Genomic DNA, 25,998 nt, shown 5'->3' with positions numbered 1-25,998 from the left:
AACGGTTCCGTATTTCACTGAAATAATAAACGTTTTGTTTTCGAAATGATAGTTTCCGGATTCGACCATAATAATTGTCAGTATTACAAATAACGAAAAAAAATTGACCGATTAATCGGCATCTGCTTTTTTTTGGTCCTCCAATAATCGGTATCGGCGTTGAAAAATCATAATCTTTCGACCTCTAACCTGGACACAGTACCAGCTTTTTTCTTTCACCTGGCTGCCAGTTCCTGACCTTTTGAGAACATAATTTGAGGAGTCGCCTGAAGCTTGAGAGTAAGGGGAGATACAGCAGTACCGAGGCAGAGGTCTCATATTGAGGACGACTGGCTACAATTCTGAACTTTGTCAGGTGAGATTTTTGGCGCCCAGAGTTGCTGAGGCATCACCCAAGTGGGTGTTACACCGAGTGGAAGAGGAGACATCCAGTGTCTATATGACTTGCCCTCTACAAGATCATCAGCAGACTGCATCACCATCATCTACCATTCTCTGACCAGCTCCCTCCGCTTAAGCCATGAAACAGCCAGGAAAATAACCTCTCACTCAATATCGACAAAACAACAGGAGCTGATTGTGGACTTCAGGAAACAGCAGAGGGAGCACACCCCTGTCCACATCGCCGGGACCGCAGTGGAAAGCTTCAAGTTCCTCGGCATACACATCACTGATGATCTGAAATGGTCCACCTACACAGTCAGCGTCGTGAAGAAGGCGCAACAGCGCAACCTCAGGAGGCTGAAGAAATGTGTCTTGTCGCCTAAAACACTCACAAAAGTTTACAGATGCACAATCAAGAGCATCCTGTCGGGCTGTATCACCGCCTGGTATGGCAACTGCACCGCCCTCAACCGCAAGGCAATCCAGAGGGTCACCAAGGGGCAAACTACCTGCCCTCCAGGACACCTACAGCACCCGATGTCACAGGAAGGCCAAAAAGATCAACAAGGACAACAACCACCCGAGCCACTGCCTGTTCACCCCGCTATCGTGCAGAAGGCGAGGTCAGTACAGGTGCATCAAAGCTGGGACCGAGAGACTGAAAAACAGCTTCTATCTCAAGGCCATCAGACTGTTAAACAGCCATCACTAGGCAGCTTCCACCCAGTTTACGTAACTCTGCACCTTACAGGCTGCTGCCCTATATACATAGACTTGAAATCACTGACCACTTTAATAATGGAACACTAGTCATTTTAATAATGTTTACATATTTTTGCTTTACTCATCTCATATGTATATTCTGTATTCTATTCTACTGTATTTTAGTCTATTGCTCATCCTAATATTTATTATTTTACTTTTAGGTTGTGTGTATTGTGTGTGTTGTTGTGAATTGTTAGATATTACTGCACTGTTAGAAACACAAGCATTTCGCTACACCCAAAATAAGATCTACTACATTTGTATGTGACAAATCAAATTTGACTTGAACTGACCCTAACCATCTCAAGAGGATGCAGCATTCAAAGACTTGGCTAACCTGTCATGATACTGCATTTTTCTTTGTTTTTTTGCTCTTGAAGCACCGTGAGATTCTATGAAAAGTGCTATAGAAGTTTAATAAATTATTATTATTATTATGTGTCTTATTAATGCTCACTGGGAACCACACGTACCCCTCTACTCTACCCACACCAAATGATCCTCCATCTCCCAGAGGAGAGGTAAAGGGAGGGGTGGGTGGGCAAAAGGGCACGAACAACCACACACAGCAGCACAAACACACATTCACAGACACACACTCTTAGTCACACAATGGTCTTCTCATTAGGTCTGACATTACTTAACAAAATCTGTCTGATGGTTTTTATTTCCTGTAATCCCAGCGCACGCACGCACGCATGCACACACACACCTCCAGCTCTCTCGCTCACACACACACCTGCTGAGAGAGTTATCAACACAGTCCTTCTCCAGTGACATCTTATACTGATTCTGGTGCTCAGCCAGCATCCAAAACATGATTTATTCCATATAAGAATGGGAAACAGATATGAACTCAAACACATGGTAAACAAATAACCGTGTTGCTAGGCTTAGGGAAAACGTCTTTCCCTGCAGTGAGGTGCATCGACCGGTTTCACAAGCCATGATTCCAAGGCAACTCTGTACACACCTTTATACAGTATATCAGGAATAGTCAACAGGTGGCAAGCAGGCCAGATCTGGCCCATTTATCAATTTAGGCTGTCCCTTTGATCAATTCTGAATATAAATTAAAATCGGCAAACACAATCCCCACAAAATAAGACATTTAGTGGCAAAATATATGATGTATCCTATCACGTACAATCATACAGTGAGAAGTATAAAGTTGCCATTAAATCTACTGAGATTTATACTTTTAAATGCACACACAGTAGGATCTAGGGCAACTATTAGGAGAAGCACAGCCATCCTGCCTCTCTGTGACTTCTAAGACATCGCAAATCATGTCACATCACAACCACTGTCAAATCAAATACATTTTTACATTATATCATCAATGATGTCATCCATAAAGCATTTTAAAACTCAACGTCCATGAAAATACCTTCTTCAAGTTTCCAGGAGTTTGTCAGTGGTGAAATCATCCTGCGTACTTTGAAGTTAGTCAGCCACGCACCTTTGGCCCAAGGTGGAGTCCAGATGTTGGGCTTGGGGCATGCAGGGAGACGGTGGAGGTAGGGGAATGCCCCCCCCCCCCAAAAAAAGTAGCGCACTATATAGGGAATAGGGTGCCAGTTAAATATGGAGTCCATAGCAGTGAAACTGCCACGTCCATTTGCGATATTTACAAACAAACAAAGACGTCACTTCAAAAAACAAACACCGTTTTTTTCCTTCCCTCAAACATCATTGCACACGTGCGATAGAACAGCACAGTATGTACAACCATTTATTTTTTTACCACCATGCTGGATGGTCATTCCCTCAAAATAAAAACAATAACAAATCCGCCTGGGGTGGTGAGTGGTGCTGTTCTGCCTATCCCGGATTTCAGCCCACGAACAGTCAAAGTCATGAAATCGGATGATATTTGGAGGAAACCAGATCAAAGTATGACGACTAAAAGTATGAAAAATGACTGTTGCTTCTTCATTGATAGAGTTTGATCATAAAGTTACTGGTCCCCTCCCTCCATGTCAAACACTTGGATTCAGGAGGCGGGATTATTAAGGGGACAGGGTGCCAAAATTTGACTGTAAAGGTGTCAGCAAATATAATGAAAAGTTGACACAATTCATCTATGGCAGTGGTTCCCAAACGTTTTATAGTCCCGTACCCCCTTTAAACATTCTGCTACGTACCCCCTCTAGCACCAGCGTCAGGGCACTCTCAAATGATGTTTTTTTTGCCATCACTGTAAGCCTGCCACACACACACACTATATGATACATTTATTAAACATAAGAATGTGTATGAGTTTGTCACAACCCGGCTCGTGGGAAGTGACAAAGAGCTCTTATAGGACCAGGGCACAAATAATAATAATAATCAATAATTTTGCTCTTTATTTAACCATCTTACATATAAAACCTTATTTGTTCATCAAAAATTGTGAATAACTCACCACAGGTTATTCAGAAGGGTGTGCTTGAAAGGATGCACATAACTCTGCAATGTTGGGTTGTATTGGAGAGAGTCTCAGTCTTTTCCCACACACAGTCTGTGCCTGTATTTAGTTTTCATGCTAGTGAGGGCAGAGAATCAGCAGTTGGGTCATCCAAACAACCCAGGATTTTTAAGAATGTACGCCACTGCAAACAGAGCTGTTGTGTCTCGTTCCATAGAATCCTGCTACACGTGAAGATTAGCTGAACCAGTCTGATTTAGGGACAGTTTGAAACTTACTGTGGTGGGGGTTGTTCAAACTAGGTGAGGGTTGTCTAACTTGTTTTTTTTTTAAAGAGTTGTGTGTTGTTTTATTGGGCACAGGGGAGGGTAGTGCATTTTTCTCTGGTTTACATTTGCTCTTTTGCAGGTTTTACTATATAATTTCTTCCATACTAGCCAAATCTCCGAATCTGCGTGCATGCGCCTCCCCTACTGTATATCAAGGTGCTTTGGTACTTCCCTTTTTACTACGCTTTTCCGCATGCCAACTATACCACAGGTTAATATAGCCCACCAGTCTAACTGTCTATCGTGCCCTCTATCCACAATTCATAGTGACAATAGTGTAAGGTGGATAGTTTCTCCATATCTGCAATAGGCTACCTAGCATCATATCACACATGAACCAATTTTCAATATAAGCAGAGCGGGCAGGTGCGTCATTGCACATCAAAGAACAAGTGCGTACAGGAGACATGCAGCTCAAAAAGCTCCCCTATTGATCTTGTTTAGGGACAATACAAATGATCCTACCTAGACTAGCCTACAACACCACAATGCAATGAATAATTGCATTATTGTTTTCAAGTGAGTAGAAAATTCTACTCTAGGCTGTAAACTGCAGTGAAAAAAAAAACATTTGAATAACGGCGCAAAAGCCCTATGATTTGAAGATTTCACTCCATTTGGATCAGTTGTGGGTCTACTACAAAATCGTCAGTGTTCATGTCCTGGTGTAAGCAGGCTGTATCACAACCGGCCGTGACTGGGAGTCCCATAGGGTGGCGCACAATTGGCCCAGCGTCGTCCGGGTTTGGCCGGTAGTTGTTATTTGTGGTCGCAAACATTATTTTGAGTTAGTCGTATGAGGAGGGAGGGTGTGCAATTTATTTTACAGTACAAGGTAAGGAAGGTCTTTTGAAAATATTTTTAACGTTTGGGAGGCGGGGTGCATTTTGTTTGCATGTCTGTTGTTGTCTGTCTGGGGGTGTTATCAGGTCTGATCAGGTCTGGTTTTGTCAAAGAGGCTTAACCCCCAGCCCTCGTCGTGTCCCCCCTGTCCCTCAGGATTAAGCCCCGGCGCCAATCTATGGGTCACTTGTCCCCTCATTTGTGGGGTCGCACACCATCAACCTCCAACCCCAGCCCCCCACTTTAACCCATCTAGGCTGACAGGTCAACTCATACCTGTCGTTAACCCCCAAAGCCCCTCGGACATCATTTGTTTCAGTCAGAAGAGCCTTTCGTATCTGAAAGTGGCACTTGTGGAGGAGTGGCTGGCGGAGCTGAGCAGAGACCATTAAATGGCCTCAGCTCCCGCCTCCTGTTCTGACAGCCGTCAAAACTGCTGTGAGAGGGGCTGATTAAAAACAGATGTCTGGACGGATGCCTGCTACACTGATGTGATTGTGTGAATCCAGACACACAGGAATAAGAGCCATGACAAAGTGGCACTTTACAAAAATACCTCAGTACCTCGGTTGGACGGTTTGGAGGAATGTATTACCTTGTCTCGTTTGAAACACAAGCTTTGAAACCTAGGGAGAAAGTCAAAATATACATCCAATACGGTTGCTTTAAAAAATAAATAAAAATATATTTTTTAAATTTACCACCCTTTTTCTCCCCAATTTCATGGTATCCAGTAGTTACTATCTTGTCTCATTGCTACAACTCCCGTACAGCCTCGGGAGAGACGAAGGTCGAGAGCCATGCGTCCTCCGAAACACAACCAAACACAACCAAGCCGCACTGCTTCTTAACACAGCGTGCATCCAACCCGGAAGCCAGCCGCACCAATATGTCAGAGGAAACGCCGCACACCTAGCGACCTGGTCAGCGTGCACTGCGCCCAGCCCGCCACAGGAGTCGCTAGTGCGTGATGAGACAAGGATATCCCTACCGGCCTAGCCCTCCCTAACCCGGGCGACGCTCGGTCAATTGTGCGTCGCCCCATTTTCCTCCCGGTCGCGGCCTGCTGCGACAGAGCCTGGGCTCAAACCCAGAGTCACAGCTAGCACTGCGCCACCCGGGAGGCCCCAATATGGTTGCTTTTAAACAGTTGTCATGACGTTGGCCTGGGGGTAGGTTTATGACAGTCATAAATACCTCTTCCCCCCTTTTTCCTCTCTCTACCCTACTGATGTGACATTTGAAAATCCCTTGGTTAACATAGAGGTTCTGGGAACATCAGAAGGTGGGGGGAAATTAACTATATTCTGGTAATCCGACCAATTGAACATATGCGGTGGTACTTAACTTCTTGAATATAGGGGGCGCTCTTTTAATTTATGGATAAAAAAACGTGCCCGTTTTAAGCGCAATATTTTGTCACGAAAAGATGCTCGACTATGCATATAATTGGCAGCTTTGGAAAGAAAACACTCTAAGGTTTCCAAAACTGCAAAGATATTATCTGTGAGTGCCACAGAACTCATGCTACAGGCGAAACCAAGATGAAACTTCAACCAGGAAATCGGTAGAATTTTTGAAGCAGAAGAAGAATTTTTTTTTTTTAGAATTTTTTTCCATTGTCTCCTTATATGGCTGTGAATGCGCCGGGAATGAGCCTGCCCTTTCTATCGTTTCTCCAAGGTGTCTGCAGCATTGTGACGTATTTGTAGGCATATCATTGGAAGATTGGCCATAAGAGACTACATTTACCAGGGGTCCGCCCAGTGTCCTTTGTCTAAATTGGTGCGTAATCTACAAGCTGCACGCAGTCATCCAGTGATTGAGAGGAGAGAGGAGGCTTTCAACGAACGATATATCATGAAGAGATATGTGAAAAACACCTTGAGGTTTGATTCTAAACAACGTTTACCATGTTTCAGTCGATATTATGGAGTTAATTTGGAAAAAAGTATGGCGTTTTGAAGACTGAATTTTCGTTTTTTTTGGTAGCCAAACGTGACGCACCAAACGGAGCAATTTCTCCTAAACAAATAATCTTTCAGGAAAAACTGAGCATTTGCTATCTAACTGAGAGTCTCCTCATTGAAAACATCTGAAGTTCTTCAAAGGTAATGATTTTATTTGAATGATTTTCTGTTTTTTGTGAAAATGTTGCCTGCTGATGCTAACGCTAAATGCTACGCTAGCTGTTACACAAATGCTTGTTTTGCTATGGTTGAGAAGCATATTTTGAAAATCTAAGATGACAGTGTTGTTAACAAAAGGCTAAGCTTGAGAGCTAGCATATTAATTTCATTTCATTTGCGATTTTCATGAATAGTTAACGTTGTGTTATGCTAATGAGCTGCGGGGATAATTACACTCCTGGATACAGGTTTTTTCGTAGCTAAACGTGACGCACCAAACGGAGCGATTTCTCCTAAACAAATAATCTTTCAGGAAAAACTGAGCATTTGCTATCTAACTGAGAGTCTCCTCATTGAAAACATCTGAAGTTCTTCAAAGGTAAATTATTTTATTTGAATGATTTTCTGGTTTTTGTGAAAATGTTGCCTGCTGATGCTAACGCTAAATGCTACGCTAGCTGCGCTAGCTGTTACACAAATGCTTGTTTTGCTATGGTTGAGAAGCATATTTTGAAAATCTGAGATGACAGTGTTGTTAAAAAAAGGCTAAGCTTGAGAGCTAGCATATTAATTTCATTTCATTTGCGATTTTCATGAATAGTTAACGTTGCGTTATGGTGATGAGCTTGAGGCTGTATTCACGATCCCGGATGGCTCGACGCAAGAAGTTAATGAATATGATGTCAGTTCGGTTGTCATCTGAGACATTCTCATCAATGATAGGATGACATAAACTCTACAGGGGAAAGTCTGCACATTGTAGTTATCGGATTCACATGGAATTGTTGTTCAATTTAAATGTTTGAATATAAAATTATTGGTGAAGAGATTAAATGTAATTTTAGCTTCCAAATGAGAGATTTGGGTTTTCATAAGGTTAGGGTTCTGCTCAATCAGTGGCCCGCCCCTGTGAAGAGACATGGGTTATAAAACTTTTCAAACACACCCTTCTCACTCCACTATATAAAGCCTTGACAAAAATCTCCTGTTCCGAGGATGTGAGGACGACAGTCCGATGTCAGAATGGTTCAGATAATAACTACAGAACGAAGCCAACCTCAGCGTGAGCTTTGGTTGCGAATGGTATGAACTTTGAACTCTTATTCACTACAGAAGTGATGCCTCCTAGCTGTTGAGTTAGCAACAGCAGCTGCAAACGTGGGCTAGGAAAGAACAGACAGAATATCCCGTCTACCACACAACGACGTTACTACAACGTATCCAATTTACCAGCAGAGACATTCTTCAAAGGACTCTGTTGGGCAACACAACCTTCCATCTACCACCAACCTACGGAAGCGCAGCGCAGAGTAAATATTTATTGCATTTTCCTTTTCCAAATGGGATGTAATTTTGGAATGCATAAGATACTGTATTTATGATAGAGACATCGCTTCTCCCTTTGTTCCTCAGTTTTCCGGCTCTTTCACTCAAACCCAGCCCCCTTTCTTTGTGTAACCAGCTGTCATATCTGTTCCCTCTGCTTGGGACGTTTTCCTTCATGATATAATTTGTAATCAAGGTATGATTAACTCTGTGTATATGGAATTATGTGTGATTAGTTAGGTATTTAGTAAATAAATAATTAAACCCAATTTTTTTATTGCTGATTCAACTTGTTAGCCAGGGTTCGTGAAGATAACCAAGAATTTACAACTTTCAGATGAGACTGAAATAAGGTGAAAATTAATATTGACTGTTATTGATGTAAAAATATTACTAGGTCTTTAAGAGTTTATTTGGAAGATAAAAGCTCTATAAATATTATTTTGTGGTTCCCTGACTTTCTAGTATATTACATTTACATGATTAGCTCAATCAGGTAATATTAATTACAGAGAAAGGATTTTATAAGAATAGCATGTCATATCACTTAATCCGGCATAGCCAAAGACACGACACAGTCCATCGACATATTCATCTATGTTTACTTAACGTCTTCTAATAATAATTTCAGTATCACAATGCACATAGCAGAACGGCATAGTAGACTTGTAATCGTGTAAGACTTCTTGAAGTGGACTAGATTCCAAACCATTACACCACCTCAGGTTATTTTAACATATAATTCAGCAATAAAACATTGGAAGAATATAGTATAGTAGTATAGTAATATAGTACTATCAACTCTGACAATAAGAATGAATAAATCAAATGAATCACACTGGAACTTTTTTCCCTGCATGTGTTCAGAGACAGCATTTCTCTCTCCGTCTTTCAGTGGATGATCTCAAATTCCAGCCAGAGAGGGAGAGTTGCTTCTCCCTGTGCCACTGTTATCTAGCTGACCTTGGTGTTAAGGAATAACAGTGTAGCTGGGCCACCATCCTGGGGAGAGAGGTATGCAAGGGATCGGGCAAATGTTGCAAACATTTAATAAATTCTCAGAAGGAAGGGAGAAGATTGAGGTCGGAAGGTCAGTTGAAGTCGGAAGTTTACATACACCTTAGTCAAATACATTTAAACTCAGTTTTTCAAAATTCCTGACATTTAATCCAAGTAAAAATTCCCGACATTTAATCCAAGTAAAAATTCCCTGTTTTAGGTCAGTTAGGACCCCCACAACATGGTGTTCTTCGGCTTGCAAGCATTCCCCTTTTCCTCCAAACATAACGATGGTCATTATGGCCAAACAGTGCTATTTTTATTTCATCAGAGCAGAGGACATTTCTCCAAAAAGTATGGTCTTTGTCACCATGTGCAGTTGCAAACCGTAGTCTGGCTTGTTTATGACGATTTTGGAGCAGTGGCTTCTTCCTTGCTGAGCGGCCTTTCAGGTTATGTTGATATAGGACTCGTTTTACTGTGGATATAGATACTTGGCTGATTTCTTTTGATTTTCCCATGATGTCAAGAAAAAAGGCACTGCGTTTGAAGGTAGGCCTTGAAATACATCCACAGGTACACATCCAATTGCCTCAAATGATATCAATTAGCCTATCAGAAGCTTCTAAAGCCATGACATCATTTTCTGGAATTTTCCAAGCTGTTTAAAGGCACAGTCAACTTAGTGTATGTAAACTTCTGACCCACTGAAATTGTGATGCAGTGAATTATTAGTGAAATAATCTGTCTGTAAACAATTGTTTGAAAAGTTACTTGTGTCATGCACAAAGTAGATATCCTAACCAACTTCCCAGAACTATCGTTTGTTAACAAGAAACTTGTGGCGTGGTTGTCAAACGAGTTTTAAAGACTCCAACCTAAGTGTATGTAAACTTCCGACTTCAACTGTACTTGATCTGCTGATATGAGTCACTCAATGAGTTTTATGGATTGTGATTCTGAATGTGACAGCTAATAAACCATGGCGCTTCCAATGAAAATGTACAGCCTGTGTCCTGTGTGAACTAGCGGTTAGTGCCACATACCCTAGCACACATACACTAAGTATACAAAACATTATTATAAACTGGGTGGTTCGAGCCCTGAATGCTGATTGGCTGACAGCAGTGGTACATTATATCAGACCGTATACCACGGGTATGACATAACATTTATTTTTAATGCTCTAATAACTTTGGTAACCAGTTTATAATAGCAATACAGCATGTGGGGTGTTCGTGGTATATGGCCAATATACTATGGCTAAGGGCTGTATCCAGGAACTCCACGCTGTGTCGTGCATAAGAACAGCCCTTAGCCGTGGTATATTGGCCATATACCACACCCCCTCGTGCCATATTGCTCAAATAGCACCTGCTCTTTCCATGACATACACTGACCAGGCGAATCCAGGTGAAGCTATAATCCTTTATTGATGTCACTTGTTAAATCCACTTCAATCAGTGTAGATGAAGGGGAGGAGACAGGTTAAAGAAGGATTTTTAAGAGATAATTGAGACATGGATTGTCTATGTGTGTCATTCAGAGGGTGAGTGGGCAAGACAACGTTTTTAAGTGCCTTTGAACGGGGGATAGTAGTAGGTGCCAGGCACACCGGTTTGTGTCATAACTGCAACTCTGCTGGGTGTTTCACGCTCAACAGTTTCACATGTTTCAACAATGGTCCACCACCCAAAGGACACCCAGCGACACAACTGTCGGAAGCAGTGGCGTCAGTGTGAGCCAGCATCCCTGTGGAATGCTTTCGACATCTTCCATCCTCCATGCCCCGACTAATCGAGGCTGTTCTGAAGGCAGAAGGGGGAGCAACTCAATATTAGTAAGGTGTTCCTAATGTTTGGTACTCAGTGCATACCAGAGTTGACATGGGGGTTTGAATCCAACCCATGCCCTTCATACTCGCTCTTCTTACTTTCCAGTCTTCTCTTCACTGTCCACCCTGCAACTGTGTGCAAGTTATATTGTGTCCACTCTGCAACTGTGTTCACCCTGCAACTGCCTGAACCATCCAGTGTATCAGGTAGAGTAAAGTGGCCTGGCTGTACACATAGCTGCAGATAGCTGTCCTAACATGGAGGCTGTAATCCCTCACACTGAGGACCAGGCAAGCCATGGCACAGCTCAGCTCCCTCATGGAAGGTGTGTGTCCAAGTGTGTGTGTGTGTGCATGTGAGTGTGTGGGAGGGGAGAGGAGAGGAGGTTTGATCAATCAAGCGCTCCAGTGTGTGCTCATCCAATACCCAGCAGAGAGGACGGGGCCATGGGCAGCTATCTCATCTCCCTTGGGGGATCCAGGTCTTTACAGGCATGATGAGTAGAGGAGGAAATGACACGTCTCTGGTTTTGTTACGGGTTGAGGGATCAGGGAGCGAGAGAAAGAGAGACTTGGGGGGTGGGAATTGTAAAAGAGCGTGAGTCATTCGGTATGGAGTCATCAACTTCCACTGTGCACAGAGAGATATCATCTTCCCGACCTCTGTTTAACCTTGAATAAAGCCCTGTGAAACCTCAACTCAAAGTGAGATTACAAAAGTGAGATTACAAAGTGCCTGCTATCTAGCACTGCTGCCACTGTTGTTGTTCTTCCTGTTTTGATAGGGCCAGAGACTGGAAGACGGTGTGAAAACAGTAGCGTGGGAGAGAATAGCCTTGTTGCCTCGGGCTTCTTCGAGTCTGCACTGCTTATAACAACAACAATAACGTTGGGCTAGAGTTATTGACGTGATAGTTGAAGAGTGAGAGGGTTCAGTCCACTTTGTTGACAAAATTAAACCTCATTGGAAAGTTTCTTGACATATGTTTATATTTTAGGTGATACTAGGCCATGGTTAGCTCAATTTTGGCTTGAGAGCTTGGGACTATAAGGTTCTATCTGCAAAATGGTGATTCTGAGATAATTGGCTTTAAAGTATCGAACCCTCATTGGTTTGAATGGTGTCAGCTATTTTTGTTTACCTTGTATTCCATTGAAATGAACAACATGAATTAGTGTATATAGGTAAAGATCAATGAACCCAACAAGGCTATGTCAATAACTACATTTAGACAAAAAATAAAGATAGAACCTTATAGTGTAAAAAAAATACAATAATCTAAATAACAAAGTTGTGTGCCTGACTAATAAGCCAATCCTTCAGTTTCTTCTTTAGTAAGCACCTGTTTCAAACATTTAACAGTAGGCCTATTTTTTTGCTGGGAAAAACCCCCCATCTTGCCTCATCTTCCATAACAACAAGCCACCCACACCACTCCTCAAATCAGATCTTCCCATTTGCTCATTAGCATATGTTGACTTTGAACTCCAGCCATGAGAAAACTCTGCGAGACAAGCGACGCTAAACGAGACGTTGTGCTCCAAAAGCTCCATACAGTAAAAGAACAAATGAACCACGACCCCGGAATGACCCACAACAGTTCCTTGCAAACGTAACAATTACTGCACTACAACTCTGGGAGACAAAAGCGAGTGTCTTTCTTATTGCGCCATCCTGTTTACATTTTGGATCATGTGTGAGTGCTTCGCAGTTCAACAACATTACAACAAAAATTGATTTCATGAAGACAACACCAATGATTCAGTGTAAACTGATATACTAGTAAGTAGAAACCAACGCAACACACACATTTGTTGACATGTCAAAGCTGTAGCCTACGGAATCAATTTGACAGTTGTACAACCTCAAGATTTTTTGCAGAATAAATATTGCAATGGTGTGACATCCAAATTCAACAAGAGTCCACAAATGTAGGCTACACATGGAGGTGAGCAAGGTTCTGTTGCAAACACGATAAAGATAGCCCTAGATATTCGACGAGTCAGGAAATATTTTCATCAGAACAGCCACTTAAATTGCACATTGTTCAAACTTGTAATTCAGAATAGTTTAAAAGTTTAAAAAGAAGAATATATCTAGAGAGATTATGAAATATCCTATAATTTGCACCAAGGTAAAGTTAGTTTGTTATTGGATATTCAGTCTTCTTTCAGCAATAGCTTTTAAACAAAGTGCGCCATGACTATGAAAATGTTATACTCTGAATCAGGGAAGGATGGAGAACAATCCAAACATCTCCTATTTAGGAATGTTTTCCCTTTTTTTGTGGGGGGGGGGGTTCAAACTTCAATAGGTCTTAAACAAGTGTGCCGTGACTATGAAAATGATATTTTAAAAATGTGTAATAATAGATGTGGACTGTTCTCTATCCACCCTTGATGCAGAATATATAATTATCATAGTGATGGCAAGCTTGGTTAAAGAACTATTGAAGATTGAAATCCAAATCTGGGGATTAAACTCTGGGATTAATGCTATTTGGAGAACAGCAAAAACAAGCAAAAATGACCCCAGCAATTATCACCTTGGCTGCTGTAGTTTTCATTCACCTCAGTCCATCTACAAACACATAGCCTATTAGTTTTACAATTAGCCGCTACACATTAACTCACATGAACTCAGCACCAGGATTAAAAACTAAAATTTATAACAGAGGGATCTGTTAGCAGAAAAGTATTTTATAAACAAAATGTAAACAAATATGTTTGGTTTACAGAATTTTTTGTTGTTGTGGCAGTGCAGCTGTACAGCTAATTTCCTGCAGTTCCACACATTTTGCCATTACTTATGCCCCCTCTGGAGGTCAGGGCCCCTGGGCATGTGCCGTTCATGCCAGGTCGGTAAATCGGCCATGATTACTACATGTTTAGATAGCTGGCTAGACTAACTAGACTAATTAACTGACATGGGCTAATTGAGTGACTGTCAGTGAGTGACATATAATAATAAGAAAACTGCTGTATAAAAACGATGTATTTGTTTTTATTACAGAGGTCAGGGTTCGGTGTCCTCTTATGTAACTACGGCTATAGTGTGGATTGTTCTCCATTCTTACCTGATTCAGAATATATCATTGTTTTATAGTCTTGGCATGCTTTGTTTAAGAGCTAATTTCGATTGAAATCTGAATAAAACTAATAAAAAATACAAATTGAAAAACATGAAAGGTGTGGATTATTCGCAATCCTCTTCTGATTTAGAATTTAACATGTTCGTCGTCATGGCATGCTTGGTTCAATGGATGACTGACAGGGGGCGCTGTATTGAAACCACCGTGCATCACTCTTGGCACTCCTCCTCAGTTGTAAAAAACTATTTTGGAAGTTATAGAAAATCATTTAGTTTAGTTTTTGATACATTTATTCTATTACAGACACCTTAATTCATACTTTAAAATTATGTAACGTGAGCTAAACATAAAGAAAATAACATTAAAAATATATTTTGAGAGTAATAATGTTGCTGTCCTCACCACATCAACAAATTCCATTCATTCTAATGTGGGATTGCTCGAACTAGGGAGAGCCAATATGGCCAAAAGGTGGCTTCAAAGCCTCTCAATGGCCAATACATAGCATCAGCAATCCGGGGTTTATATACGTCATTGGTTCAATAGCTATTGACGGAGAAAACCGTATATCCAATATAAAACTTATTTTACCTCGGTATAAATCGCGCGCCTTTACTGATACCAGTTCAATATCAGCCCGAATTATGACGCTCTAACTTCTCTTGATGTTATTATGAAGGTGTTGGGAAAAACCAGTGCAGGACAACATGACTACCGTAGCATGTTATTGCTTTGTTACTAAACTGAAGCGCCAACTTTTTCAGCATCCCGATGCCGCCCCCGTTGGAGCACCTGATAGCCCACCGTTGCTTGTCCTGATTCGCGTATGCACAGCGGTTCAAACCAAATAACTATTGCAAAATGAGCTCATGCATCTATTCTATCGCATTCGCATACAATGGAAGTTTCAATAAGAATAACATGCATGTTCGAACTGATCTAAGAATTCGAAAATGCATACAAAACATATGAAAGAGAATTAATAACCTACTGTACAATAGCCTACCTTATATCAAACTGCGGAGAAAGTTTACTCGTGCCTTTGTCAGAATGTGATTATTTGTATTTCCATGCGGAATTCAGATAAGTGGGAAAGAGCCATGCCTTCGGACAACACTATTTTTTCTTGCGTGAGTTCTTGCGCTCTGGCATTCACCCTTCCACTCCAAAAGACACCTAAATGAAAACGGAGCCCCTCAAGCAGTGACATCATGAGTCTCCATAGCAACTTAAACTCCACCCATTTCAAAACGGAATTTACCTGTATGACTACCAATATCTCAGACAACACATTTTTGCTTTCCTATTTTAAGTTCAAATACAGGCAAGATATACATACATCGCCTATAGGCAACTATGTTGCAGAAATAGGTATTAAGCTATTAGTTTTGTCTCTTTCTGACCCCACCCCCCACACACACAGCCACTATACCCTGATGGCTTTGTGCCCAGCTCTATTGTTTTGGCTATGAAGCCAGGTGACCACTCCCTTTTGTCTCCTCTGAACCAACGCAAACACAAACAGAGAGGCCAGGTGAACCAAAGGTCTACTGAGATTCTACTGCTCCTTCCCCCATACCTTCTCCTCCTTGCCCTGGTTGCCCTAAGGGTGACACAGCAACCAACATTTTTCATTGTCTAAGGACTCTCAGTGTGTGTCCCAAATGGTACCCTATTCCTTTTATAGTGCACTACTTTTGACCAGGGCCGGCTCTGGTCAAAAGGGCCGGCTCTGGTCAAAAGTAGTGAAATATATAGGGAATAGGGTGTCATTTGGGATGCAGCCTCACTTTAACAATCTTTACTCTATACTTAAATCACACTGCTCTTACTGTGTGTGTAAAGAAAGGATTCTTATGAATCAATGGTTATTTATTGGTCATTATTATTAAGGAATGGCCAATGTGATAAGCAGCTAGCGGGAGCTAGATTGTGAAATAATGAATGTGAACATCTTAGTCCTGTACTAAAAAGCTATTTAAATTGAGATTTTAAATTGACAATGGCTCTTAGTCCAAGACTAGCTTTAATCTGTGTCTGGGAAACCGGCCCTGTATGTGTCCAGATCTAATTCACCTCAATGAAAAGGAGCCTAATGTTTACCTTTTCTGCACCAGACAAAATGTTAAAAAACATATAATCTTGGAGCAGTCTAAGGAGAAAAAAATGTGACAACTAGATTTATGGAATGGATTTTAACCTATGGCAAAACAGGGAGAAATAGTTTTGCAATTGGACTGTCACCTGAACCAAATAAGAAAAATACCAAATTACTTAACACTCCAGGGGCTCTATTTATGTGATTTTTATGCCTGTGAACCTCATATTTAGAAACATTAAAAAAACATACATTTTTTCCCACATTTCATTTCTTTTGATTAAAAATCAAGCATACCCTTCACTCCTCTCAAGGAAGGCTGTTTTTTTTTTATTATCCTGCAAATAAAATAAAATATACTTAATCACCAAAGCATTATTAAAAGATCAAATTTGGGAGCAGCAACACAGTGAGCGGACATTCCCTTTTTATCAATGTATGTAGGCTATTGTACATTATTAGCCAGCTCCTGTTATTATTTTGGATGTGAGTAAAAAAAACCTTCGTGTAGGCTATATGCCCATCATGGAACAAGAGATGAGATGATCCAGTGACATGTATTTAATTTATTTTCCTATAACAATTGCTTGTTTTCCATTTAGTCTGATTAAAGAACAAACCCTTATAGGCTACCCTTGCCCTACTATAACAAAAGCTGGTTCTTCAGCAATGTCATTGGTGGTGCAGCCATCAGCTTGATTATAAATGATTCCCTTGAGGTGAAATATTGTATCAGATTAGAGTTAAAGGTGTAAGCCACAAGCTAGGTTTCCATCCAATTGGTGCAAGATTTCCATGCAAATATTCTCAAATCTGCATAAAGAAAATATGCAAATTTGCTCACCAGTGGTATGCTCCACCAAACGGACTTGTTGCGGATAAAAAGCAGTGTGTGATGACATAGTACGCATAAAAGTCACTTTTTCGCTTAAGTTTTCATGTAACGAATAACAATCTAAAGTTCAATGTGTTTCCGTCGCATTCTCAACTCTACCAATAGTTTTGTTACAAAAACTGTGGCGTTAAAAGGCAAATGTGCTTACTCTGGTCTTGGCACTTGCCTCTAGCCAACAGCTCGCAGATACAGTGCGTGTAGGCTACCTACATGACGAGATTATTATTATGGATAAGAGCAATATTATTTTTATTTTGTCAGATGGTGGCCAAGCATCGACCATCATGTCACCAGAATAAGACCCTCAACATTTGTTGGAAAGGAGCATCAAGGCCATCACTGTGCACTTTCACCACCCTGTGAACTTCATCATTCAGAACTTTTTTGATCTGTAGCCTATTAAACTGTATGTTTTCCTGAGTTGTAGTGGGAGAATCATTGTGCGACTCCAAGTTTACTTCGATATGATGGTTATTATATCACTATTTCAGCATAAATGCATTTCCGCCGCCATTTCTCGCATAATACATTTTACAGACACACAAAGATCCCACCTACCATACTTTGTTTGTGTCGACATTTGGAAAGCTTACCGACAAATTTGCTGTTTCCATCAGGCCTGTCTTGACATTTTTTTTTAATTCAACGTGTACTTCACTCGCATTAAAAGGTTGGCTGGAAACCTGATTCATGAGGCAGATTATAAAAGCCAGTACCACCCTTGGAAACCTTTTGTCACATTTTTACAAAATTCCTTGACAAAAGTAGAGCAGTATGTTGAGTGAATATAGCCCACAGAGAAATATCTCACATTGTTGCAGAGTGATTCAAGCTCCCATAGACCAAGGAAGTTAGACACTTAATAGAATGGTGTGGTGATGACTGAAGATATACAGTACCAGTCAAAAGTTTGAGCACACCTACTCATTCAAGGGTTTATCTTTATGTTTTACTATTTTCTACATTGTAGAATGGAGTAACCAAAAAAGTATTAAACAAATCAAAACAGATTTTATATTTGAGATTCTTCAAAGTAGCCACCCTTTGCCTTGATGACAGCTTTGCATACTCTTGGCATTCTCTCAACCAGCTTCATGGGGTAGCCACCTGGAATGCATTTCAATTAACAGGTGTGCCTTCTTAAAAGTACATTTGTGGAATTTCTTTCCTTCTTAATGCGTTTGATAAACTCAGTTGTGTTGTGACAAGCTAGGGGTGGTATACAGTATATATCCTTATTTGGTAAAATACTAAATCCATATTATGGCAAGAACAGCTCAAATAAGCAAAGATAAATGACAGTCCATCATTACTTTAAGACATCAAGGTCAGTCAATCCGGAACATTTGAAGAACTTTGTTTCTTCAAGTGAAGTCGCAAAAACTACCAAGCGCTATGATTCGGCGCATGTGACAAATACAATTGGATTTGATTTCAATTTGATTTGATGAAACTGGCTCTCATGAGGACCACCACAGGAAAGGAAGATGCAGAATTACCTCTGCTGCAGAGGATAAGTTTAAGTAACAGACACACCTCAACATCAACTGTTCAGAGGAGACTGCGTGAATCAGGCCTTAATGGTCGAATTGCTGCAAAGAAACCACTACTAAAGGACACCAATAATAAGAGACTTGCTTGGGCCAAGAAACACGAGCAATGGACATTAGACCTGTGGGTCCAAATGAGAGATTTTTGGTTCCAACCACCGTGTGTCATTGTGAGACGCAGTTGGTGAACGGATGATATCTGCATGTGTGGTTTCCACCGTAAAGCACGGAGGAGGTGTGATGGTGTGGGGATGCTTTGCTGGTGACAATGGCAATGATTTGTTTATAATTCAAGGCACACTTAACCAGCATGGCAACCACAGCATTCTGCAGCGATACCCCATCCCAACTGGTTTGTGCTTAGTGGGACTATCATTTGTTTTTCAACAGGATAATGACCCAGTACACCTCCAGGCTGTATAAGGGCTATTTGACCAAGAAGGAGAGTGATGGAGTGCTGCATCAGATGACCTGGCCTCCACAATCACCCAACCTCAACCCAATTGAGATGGGTTGCGATGAGTTGGACCGCAGAGTGAAGGAAAAGCAGCCAGCAAGTGCTCAGTAAATGTGGGAACTCCTTCAAGACTGTTGGAAAAGCATTCCAGGTGAAGCTAGTTGAGAGAATGCCAAGAGTGTTCAAAGCTGTCAACAACAGGCAACATTGAACTTTGAAGAATCTAAAATATATTTGTATTTGTTTAACCCCTTTTTGGTTACTACATGATTCCATATGCGTTATTTCATAGTTTTGATGTCTTCACGATTATTGAACAATGTAGGAAATAAAAAAGTAAAAGAAAAACCCTTGAATGAGTAGGCGTGTCCAAACATTTGACTGGTACTGTATAGTATGATGATATTGTGACATGATGCTCGGAGAGGCCATGTTGTCCACTGTCTCAAGGATAAGAAAAATGACACAATACATCCAAGGTGAAAGGACAGTGAAAGACTGACAGGAAAGGTGGGAGGAGAGGGTGTGCTAGAATAGCAGTAGGTCGGATTCAAACCACTAGACCAGCCCAAACCAGTAGACCATGTAAGTCAAAATATGTAATGAAGTTGTCCACTGTCACTAACCTGTTCGTCACTAACCTGTTCCCTGAGCCTCTCCTGGTGGCCCATGATGGCCGAGGCGTGGTGAGGGTACTTCTGCTTCAGGTGCTCCAGGAAGGCTTCCCTCTTTTTGTCCATGTCTGAGGGCTGCATGGCCAGGATCTCTTGTGAGCTGCGCGCCCCCCCTAACGTGTGCCTGCGGGGGACGGTGCGGCTGCCGTTGCCTTTGGGGTCCTGGGCCCGGGTGGGGGTCCCATTCGGGGGACCCTGCCTGCTGCTCAGCTGCTCAGAGTCCTCAGGGGAGGTCACCTTTAGGTTGCTTTTGGTTTGCTCTGGAGAGAGAGGGAAAGGGTGTGGGTGAATATACAGGTACAGGATCACTATTCCATTGGTGAGTGTGCAGGGTTTTTCCTTGCACAAAAAGGGGCTTTAGGTGGAGGGTGTGGCGGTGGGCGGGGTAGTGGGCGTTTTTACATGTATGGCCCGCCCAAGAATTTACTACACAGGAAAACACAGTGTGTGTGTGTGTGTCCTTAGGTGCATAGTTAAACTTTGAAGGCACACATGACTATAAAACTATAGTCTGAGTCAGAGACCTAACCACAAACACCAGTGGACCAGCCAGACTGGGAAAGATCCAGTCTCCGTGCTCTAACTTAATTACTACATAATCATAATGACATTTTCCCAAACCAAAAGGGAAAGAGACCAGGGAAAAGGGAATGGGTGCAGATACACACAACCCGTAAAAAACATTATCAGGGGACTACTGAATGATCCCACTGTAGCCATTGAGACATTATGGCTATTATCAAATGTCAGTCTAGACATAAAAGAATGCATCTACAGATCAGACCTGGGTTCAAATACTATTTGAAATCATGTAAAATGCTTTATCTGGGCTTGATTGAGCTTGCCTAGGGCAATGGAACCAATAGAATAGTTTCAAAATGGCAAACCCCACCCATTTGCCACTCCAGGTAGGCTAAAGTAAACGCTAAAAGTGTTTAAAATATTTGAAGTAGTATTTGAACCCAGGTTTGCCAGAGATACTGGAGCTAAATCGATAAACCTACTGCCTTTGGTAAAACCTACACACCTACTGTATCTAAACCAGGGACTGGATGATGTGCTCTAGTCAAGCTTAAACTCTGCCCCATGACATCACAGGGTACTCTCCGATGTCATTTATCATTTATCTATTGTGCAGGTTATTTACCTTACAGTAAACCCTCGGGCGATACTTTCAAAATGAACCAGAACGGACATGTATTGACATAAACAAGGGAGAGCAGTGATCTTGTTTGGTATACTCGGTTCTATTTCCGATTCTCCAAATGAAAAGAGCATCAGTTCTCTCCTGAATGATAGTTCCCAAAAAATAGTAGCTTGTTAGGCATCCAAGAACACCATGAGCGGCATTGTGATGTTACCTAATCATTTATCTGAGAGAATGTTCTATAAATTTAGACAAAGGAAAAAACCTTTGCATGAAGCATCATCAAATCATAAAGTGGGATATTGATATTTTCCAGGATAGGAACATCCTTATAACAATTCAGTACTGCAGACTAGTCCCAAAATAGCACCCTATTCCCTAGATAGTGCACTACCCTGGTCAAAAGTAGTGCACTATAAAGGAAATAGGATGGCATTTAGGATGCAGCGCCCACCTCATCACACATTGTTTATCTCAGTGATCTGATCTTCAGATTGAATATGACAAAAATAACATCAGTGATGAAAACATTAAACTGAAGCAGCTGTTCACTTTAAACTCTCCTCACTTTCAAAAGCCTGGGCAAACGTTCAAAATCTGTCTGGGAGAGAGAGAATGTTATCCAGAGAATCTGTTTATATATACAGACGGTTGGGAAATGGCATCCTCACAGTGAACAGAAGTCGCTGACTAAAGCCATTCGTAACGTCAAAGTCAGTGTTTTCAGGAGGAAATGGCATTCCTTCCATTAACATCCTTTAGGATGTTTTAATAACTTATTCACGGCAGCCATCTTGACTTGGAATAACATCACTCTCTCGACTGTCAACTTTGATACAACATGAAATTACAGCAAAAACAGAAACTGTATGTCTAATGAAAAACAAATATTGTAACGCCATTTAACTCCATTATAACAAATTCTTTTATACTTTTAACTACCCATTACAGTATATCTACATGATCTTCAATCTTAAAATACTAAAGGGAGAATGAGAAGCATTTCCTTCCGTTCAACCGTCTTTCATCTTGTCATAAATCAATCCCCTGGGACTGAGCCTAAACACTACAGATCAATTTGGGAAACATTTTGGCTCAGGTTGGGCAGGGGTTGCATCCCAAATGATACCATATATATATTTATATACTAGAAAGGGTGCACTACTTTTGAATACTACTTCACTACTTTTTATAGTGCACTATATAGGATGCCATTTGGGACGCATCCAGTGTGCTTCCGACAGTCAGGGGCTTGCGGTGAGACTGAAAGCTATCCCATGGATCCGCGTGCTGACACATACTCTTTTAACCCCGAGCCGCAACTCTTCCGGGCTGTTGGTTCTGCGTAGGGCTGGGGCATGAAGCACAGGTGAGGAGGAGGAGGAGAGGAAGAGAGGAGCGGTGGAGTGTGAAAACACAGGGAGAGAGTAGTGAAGCAGGTCTGATCTGTTGCCTTGTTTTCTCTCGACGGCGGGTACAGCCATGACGTGTGCCTTTCAAAGGCTAATGCTGAAAAATAAGGGTCTGTCTATGGCTAGGGATGTTACTTCAGGATTTGTCTCTCTCTAGGTCAAGCACAGCGGAGGAGATTATAAAGTGGGCATTTCAACAGATGGTTTTCACTGCTTCCCGGTTTAAAGGAGAAATCTGGGATTGGTACATCAACAAAATAACGTGTCAAGGCGTTGTTGAATCCCAGGTTGCCCCTTTTTAAGTGGAAAAGTTGACCTTCGTTTTTTCAATGAGGAAATTCTTAGACAGCATTGTAAAGTGGTGCTTGATCGGTTTAATGTGAATACAAGCAAAACCATTCTTTTCTGTACATCTGTTCATAGAGACTTGAGACGGGAGATACTTCAGGCTTTTACAATGGGGCCACATCGCGTAGGCCGTTGCAAAGACCGCATGTTTTGAAATGTTGGGAGTTGCACGAGAAAGCTTTTCCTCCTACCAGCTCTCTCAACAATGTCTACCATCTCCAAGCTGTGGCAGTCACGCGAAAAGCGTCCAACAACCGTGTACCATTCCTGCTGTCTTATGTGTCCTAACTCTCCAAATAAAAGTACATGGGTGTGACTCCAACGTGACATTCACTCCGCTTTGCACCCACACAGAAGTGTTTCCGGTCACATGGTGTTTTGGTCTGTAAACCACTGTCACCCAGTGTGAAACAGATAAAGATAGTGAACTGACAACATGAATAGGAAACGTATTCACATGGAGATTTCCACCTACACAACGAACAGTAAACTCTGTCTAGACCAAGACTGAAAAACAGCCTCTATCTCTAGGCCATCAAGACTGTTGAATAGCCATCACTAGCCAGTGCCCAGTACTCTGCCCTGAACCTTGAGACTAATGCCCCATGTATTTAGAGTCATTGAATGCTGGTCACCTCATATTCTGTTTATATACTGTTGTTTACTCACTGTGTGTGTATGTACTGTGTTCTCAACATAGCTCAATATACCTGCTACTGAACATACCATTTTCTTTTCCAAATTAAATAATGTGTATACAGACCACATATTTATATTCTGGATTCTCACACATGCTCACTCTAATATACACGACATGACCAAAACAATGTGGATACATGTTTCACTGGAACTAATGGGCCTCGCCCGAACCATGAAAAACAGCCCCAGACTACAATTCCTCCTCCGCCAAACATTACAGTTAGCACTATGCATTGGGGCAGTTAGCGATCTCCTGTCATCCCCCAAACCCAGATTTTTTCTGTCGGACTGCCAGATAGTGGAGCGTGATTCATCATTCCAGAGAATGCTTTTCCACTGCTCCAGGGGCAACTCTAGCAGGACAGAAATTTGACGGACTGACTTGTTGGAAAGGTGGCACCCTATGACGGTGCCACGTTGAAAGTCAATGAGCTCTTCAGTAAGGCCATTCTACAGACAATGTTTGTCCATGGAGGTTGCATGGCTGTGTGCTCGATTCTATAACCCTGTCAGCAACGGGTGTGGCTGAAATCATTTGAAGGGGGTATCCACATACTTGTATACATACTGTAATTATATTCTGGATTCTCACACATGCTCACTCTAATATATCTACATAGATAGTTATTTCTTGATTTCTTGTTTAGATTTTTTTATATATATTTTTATTTATATTGCATTTGCAAAAAAGAATTCGCTGCACCCGCTATAACACCTTTAAATCTGTGTACATGACCAATACACTTTGATTCAAGATCAGTTAACCACTGTGAATGGGTGTAATGTAGCTAGGAACATAGCAGCAAGCACTGCCACAGGACAGCTAATGAAAGATATCCCGCCAGCCTAACACCTCCTGTAGTTAAGTGTTGCCGCATGGCTGACGTACTTACGGGCCTATTTTTAACCCTCAAACAATTTCTAACTGACTAAGCTACTGTATGCATCAGAAACTTTAAATCAGCCACTTCCCTGCAGATTCTCTTTCAGTTTCAGGTTCCTTACCTTCCACAAGACTTGAACATTCTAGAATAGAATAGAATACCTCGTCCTCTCCTATCTCTTCAGTTCCTCCTCTCCCTTCTTCCATTTTAACCCAGGAGTAACAAACTGGGTGTGAGGAAAACGGGTTAGCCGAAATAGAGGAACAACACGGGCTACTGTTGACTTCCAAATAGTTCCAAACTGTCGACTTCCAGACAAGGCTCACATGAAAAAGGGGCTTGAGATCCACCCAGAGCCAGAAAGGTGACCAGTAGGGATTTAGGAAACAAACAACATTCCAGGACACAGGACGAACAGCAAGCACCGCTTCTCTGCCTCAGGCCAACTACCCACTGACTGACTGACTGACTGCCTGCCTGAGGTTGTGTAAGGTTTGGTGTGTGTGCATTTGTATGTTAGAGGGAGAGAGTAAACATGTGTGTAAGTTGCCTCCTCTGATATCGTTCCAGTTAGAGAGTGGGCCCCAGACAAACAGGTGTCTGACCCACTCTCACTCACTCACACACGCACGTGCCCGTACACGCACACACACACACACACCGCACTCTCTGGTCTTTGTTGTCAGTAAGCCGTTTCTCCTGATCTGACCTCATAGGGAGCCCTCACAGAGACAGGCTTGTGTCCAAAGTACTGCACTCTAAAGGGAATAGGGTGCCATTTAGAAGCAACCAGCCATGTGTCATAACCTACTTCTGGAATATAGCTAGTTTATATTCATCACACAAGGCTCTCAACTTATCTTTGCTCAGCGGCTTATTAAGTCATCAGCTGCCATGAAAGTTGTTTTGTGAGTAACCTATGCATAGCATAACAAAAGCTGACCTGCTCTATCATAAGGGTTATGTAAATCAAAAATAACCATCACATACATCTCCATATTTATATTTGTCAAAATGTGTGACTGTACTATTGAAACATATGTTTGCTGTACTGTACATGACTGCAAACATATGCCAGACATGTTGGGACTCTCTGCGTGTCGAACAGGAACCGATTACGTGTTCGTTGTCTAACATTTTGTGTTTCCTCCTCAGTTTCAACATCTTTACAGCAAACGTGAAGACATCAATGCACAGTTTGTGGGCCATGTAATTGAAAGTGGAGGGGTCAGCACATGACCAAACATAGTTGAGTCAGAAGAGACATAATGTCATAAGGTCTCCATAAACATATGGAGAGAAGTGGAACTCCCACCCACTTACCCCCCCAGACAGCCATCAAACCATTGACCCGGAATCCCTACAGCCTAGTATAAACATGGCATGCCGCTACCCCTGAACCAGTCAGTTTTCACTTCTTAAATTCCAACCACTCAACCAACCTGTCTCTCTACTCTTCCTCTGAACAAATAGACGGATAAAAAAATATTACCCAGCAAGAGGTGGCGAAATATACAGACAGGTTCCGAATCCCCATAGTATATAATGTACATTGGTACCTATCACCTAAACCACCCAAACAATCAGTTTCCGCTACTCAAATTCCAAAAAATAAAACCTGCCCTATAACCCTACATTATACTCACTCTCTCAAAGGCCCTAGTGTGAACACCCAGATGGAAAATGACCTTGTACTCAAGTTCAGCTGGAATATCAGATG

At 41.6% G+C, this 25,998-nt stretch overlaps 1 protein-coding gene across 12 annotated transcripts in view; it reads right to left on the bottom strand.

Annotated features, from left to right (window-relative positions):
- Positions 1-25,998, bottom strand: part of si:ch211-285f17.1 (sickle tail protein homolog) — a 178,353-nt gene that overhangs the window by 58,050 nt on the left and 94,305 nt on the right. For 7 of the 12 annotated variants that reach the window (XM_024393080.2, XM_024393084.2, XM_024393085.2 and 4 more), the window contains exon 2: positions 19,741-20,048. In XM_024393080.2, coding sequence (XP_024248848.1) covers positions 19,741-20,048 — 308 coding nt within the window. Of the gene's footprint in view, positions 1-15,120; positions 15,295-19,740; positions 20,049-24,399; positions 24,744-25,998 lie in introns of those variants that run through there. The other 5 variants (XM_024393078.2, XM_024393081.2, XM_024393086.2 and 2 more) reach the window with 4 other exon arrangements.

The sequence above is a fragment of the Oncorhynchus tshawytscha genome, linkage group LG29 (assembly GCF_018296145.1).
Source record: "Oncorhynchus tshawytscha isolate Ot180627B linkage group LG29, Otsh_v2.0, whole genome shotgun sequence".
In the NCBI taxonomy this organism is placed as follows: Eukaryota; Metazoa; Chordata; class Actinopteri; order Salmoniformes; family Salmonidae; genus Oncorhynchus; species Oncorhynchus tshawytscha.
The sequence above is the reverse complement of the archived record's forward strand: the minus strand, read 5'-3'. Positions and strand labels throughout refer to the sequence as shown.